This window comes from Bactrocera tryoni, chromosome 3 (assembly GCF_016617805.1).
Source record: "Bactrocera tryoni isolate S06 chromosome 3, CSIRO_BtryS06_freeze2, whole genome shotgun sequence".
In the NCBI taxonomy this organism is placed as follows: Eukaryota; Metazoa; Arthropoda; class Insecta; order Diptera; family Tephritidae; genus Bactrocera; species Bactrocera tryoni.
The window spans coordinates 35231596-35235572 of record NC_052501.1 but is presented as its reverse complement, the minus strand read 5'-3'; the positions used below and the strand labels follow the sequence as shown (position 1 = coordinate 35235572).

Below are 3977 nucleotides of genomic sequence, written 5' to 3'. Positions count from 1 at the left end.
GTATAAGCAGGAATTGCAAGTATAACTGTAAAGATAAAATTTCTTGAGGGATTCTGTTGGCAAGACTCCAATCATTGTCACAAAACGTAAAATAATTTAAATAGATTTTACTTACTAAATTTACAAAATGTTACCAGAAGTTGATTACTTTACAGAAACCTTCAAATATTCTCTAAATCTGGGTTTATACACTTGGAGCAATGAGCAATATTTATGTTTTACAATTCTGTCTTGGCTTAAATACCAGGAAAGACTACCGAAAATTATCGAACGAATCGTTTCGGGCTTTGCCATGATAAATACTTAAGTGAATAAGGTGAAAATTAAAGGCTTTCAATGTAAAGTTCGTTGGCTTATTTCCGCACAACTTTCAAAACTTTTCAATTAAGAATAAGGCTACAAATAGAATATTAAAACATGGCAAAGTAACGCAAAAGATAATGAAATAAACAGTAATAAAGACAAGAACAAAAATAGTAAAGCGAGTAGCAACTCCAGCTATACCATAACAAAAATATAACAATCATTAAACCCAACACTAACGAACGTTAAAGAGATCCCAGGGAGTAATACTTAAGGGTATCCGAATGTACATTGAATGCAGGAAGAGCATGGGCATTGGGGTGAGGATAACGGCAATTTTAGTGCGCACTGGAGAGCCTGTAAGTGCGTCGAGTGCAACATATGGCCGAAGAGTCAACGATGACACGAACTACCATTTATTCTTCTCTTGATGTTTGTGGATAGTTGTTGTTGCTCGTATTTTTATTATTTGCGGTGGAGGGGTTATAGAGAGCCACTAACCGTGAAAGTCACAAATTATACGATCGCATTCCACGATAGCCTCAATTTAGGGAAGAAACAGCGTAGAGGTAGGACGGCCAAGCGCAGGTTAAACAAAGGTGACTTGCACGAAAGCCAACCCTTAATTCCCGTTGAGGTAATAGCCACTAGGGGTACAAAGAAGTGTGGCACTGATCCTGCCGCTACTGATATGTTAATTGTGATGATCCTTAAATTAACTGTTTTACGTTTCTCCTATCGCACTTTTTCAATGTAATATTTTATTTTAATTTTTTCTTTGCTTTGTTTTCCTATATTGCGGCTGGCTGACTGCGACCATATGGTCAACGCCGACTGAATGAGGGATGTCTGCCGCGCGCGCTCGTGTCTCTCGCGTGCCAGTTGGTCAAAATTTGGTTTGCAGACCATCAGCGGGGATTCCGACAGCCAAATGGCAGCTAGAACGCGCGCAGATGAACAGTTGGCCTTTTAAATATTTTCGATGACGGAGTATATTTGAACACTTCAATGGCGAAAGTAGCTTAGACGAACAAACAGTCCGTGTTGAAACACAGTGAAGTGAGGATCAAAAGAATATGAACTTAGAATTACCGCAAAAGATCTTACAGCAACAAAGTCAACAATCGCACTTGTTTCACACATTTGCAGGCAATTTTAGTGATTTATCTTACGCATCTTCTGAGGAGGATGGGTCGCAACACTGCATAAGTAGTCCCAGCTACGCGCACATTGATGTGAGCGGCTACAAAGAAAATTGCAAAATGTTGCGCGACTGGCCTTCAGCTGTAAGCTATACGCAAGGCAACCCATTACAACACATCTCCGAAGCCGAACTCTATCAAAGCTACACCTATAACTCGGTACAGCTCCAGCAGCACTATGATTTTAATACCAGTATAGGTTCCTGTAATGAAACTGCATCTACCAGCACCACACCCAGTGTGTCTGGTTCACCTGTGACAACTAAAACTGCTAAATCCAGCAGACGTTCTGGCGGTCATTTCCGCAAAGATTCACTGACAAAAAGACCAGATACTGCTTTGCAACCTCCTAGCCCTGCTGTGCTTAAGCGGCGGCGCCAAGCAGCAAATGCACGGGAACGCAAACGCATGAATGGTCTGAATGAGGCCTTCGACCGCCTGCGAGAAGTGGTGCCCGCTCCTACGATTGATCAAAAACTGTCCAAATATGAGACGCTACAAATGGCGCAGACTTATATAACGGCACTTTGTGAAATGCTGGAGAACGGGCTTAGCGCAGGCAACTATATAATCCAGAGTGGCGATCAAACAACGTTCCAAGAGGATATCCGGTTGCAGTGACAACGAAGCACGATAACCGTAAATGAAAGAGAAATGAGTAATGGGAGATGTGCTGTGCAGTTCTAAACCAAAGCAAACCGCAGCATGGCTGGAGTACCCGCCATGCTTTTGTAGGGTTAAGTGAATAAAGAAATACTCTTAAATATCTTATGTAAGAATAAGTGCTTTTAATTAAAATTTTAATAAATGTGTGTGATTTTATACAATTAAAGAAGGTGTTGTTCGTTATCATAATATGTTGCCATAGAGTATAACAGGTTTGTTCACCTAACGGTTGTGCGTACCACCTAAAACTAATCGAGATATCATAGATATGAAGTTATATATATGTACATATATAAATGTATATTTATAAATGATCAGCATGACAGACGGAGTTGACATCCGGGTGACAGTGGGTCTGTGCATCTATCCGTGCAGGTTGTAACTTGAGTAAAAATTGAGATATTGTAATGAAACTTTGTACACGTTTTCAAGCAGAAAAGGAGGGATGAGTTCGTAGACCACTTTCGCCTCCTATGGTATGGATTTTTTTCAAAAGTGGAGTGGATTGTGACCGATCATATTTTAAACATTAACCACTCCCCGTATTCACCTGATATGGCACCGTCCGACTTCTTCCTTTTCGGAAAAACGCATTTACCCATGAAAGGAAAGCGTTATGCAGATGCAGAGGCCATTCATAAGGCTTGCATCGGCATACTGGCGGCCCTACCGGCCAACGAGCTAAAACACTCGTTCGACATGCTTTTAGACCGTGCAAAAAACTGTATTGAAGCTGAAGGAGACTATTTTGAATAAAATAAATTGAGACAGGAGATAAGGTGTAAAAAAAATGTCGCATCCTGGAGTGATCCTGACGCTCCTGGTGGTCTGAAAAAAAAATTATTTTGAAAAATGGCGACTGCCTGAAAATAAAAATCATTTTTTACGCTTTTTTTTGAAATTCCTGAATATTTTTAAAATATTAAAAACAAAAATTTTGACACGATGCTGGTAGGAACGTTAAAGGATTATATAAAGAAGGTTCACACAAAATTTCAAGTAAATCGGTTGTATAGAACTTCAGATAATGCCGGTACCGTGTGGAAAAAAGTAGTTTCGAGAAAAACGCGTTTAAAAAATTCGATACGGCCGAACCGGGCTAGGTACTGCGTCACTAAAGTAACTGTAGCTCTTAAAATAATTTTAATTTTTAAAAATCCTTTGGAGGATATGTCCTTAAGGGTCTAAACTTTAAATATATGAAAAAAAAATTGTTTTTTTTTTTCAAAATTCTAGAGTAGATTACCAAGCACTACTCCAGAAAATCATAACATTTCCACCGCCATGCTTGACCGTTAAGAAAATAAACATTATACTGACCAACATGTTAACAATTTCATTGTGAATAAAATACACGCAACATGTCTACAATATGTAAATTTGTTATTTTTTGTTTTTCACCAATTTTCCAATTTATGAACCACCCTCAAATGAGTTTGCAGATATCTATAAAACTTGTAATGATTTCATTTTAAATGTATTCAGCAATTTATATAATTATTTGCATTATAAAACCCTAAAAAAGTTTTATCGGGGAAAAAACAATTTAAGTAGTCGATTGCCACTTTCAATGTTATCAAGAAGGATACTTTCTATCGAACCTCATCTAGCGATAAAACGCACTCTCATTCAAGCAGCGCGATTATTTAACTCGCTACTCAGCATTGAAATTAAATTAGTCAATCAATCAAGCATTCAATAAACATTCAATAAACGGGATAAAAAAATTTACAAAAAAACAGCAGCGGTTCAACCATGAGCGATCAATTAACCACCCAAAACCAGCATGGCCCTAGAGAGACCCCT

The 3977-nt window shown here is 38.5% G+C and overlaps 1 protein-coding gene across 1 annotated transcript; it reads left to right on the top strand.

Annotated features, from left to right (window-relative positions):
• Nucleotides 1–1379: 1379 nt before the first annotated feature.
• Nucleotides 1380–2126, top strand: LOC120770087 (basic helix-loop-helix transcription factor amos-like). Its single transcript, XM_040097235.1, has one exon. It carries the CDS (start codon nucleotides 1380–1382, stop codon nucleotides 2124–2126), a length of 747 nt encoding a protein of 248 aa, XP_039953169.1.
• Nucleotides 2127–3977: the final 1851 nt, after the last annotated feature.

Coding starts and splice junctions, on each gene's coding strand:
- LOC120770087 (XM_040097235.1), top strand. CDS start 1,380: ATGAACTTAGAATTACCGCAAAAGATCTTACAGCAACAAAGTCAACAA.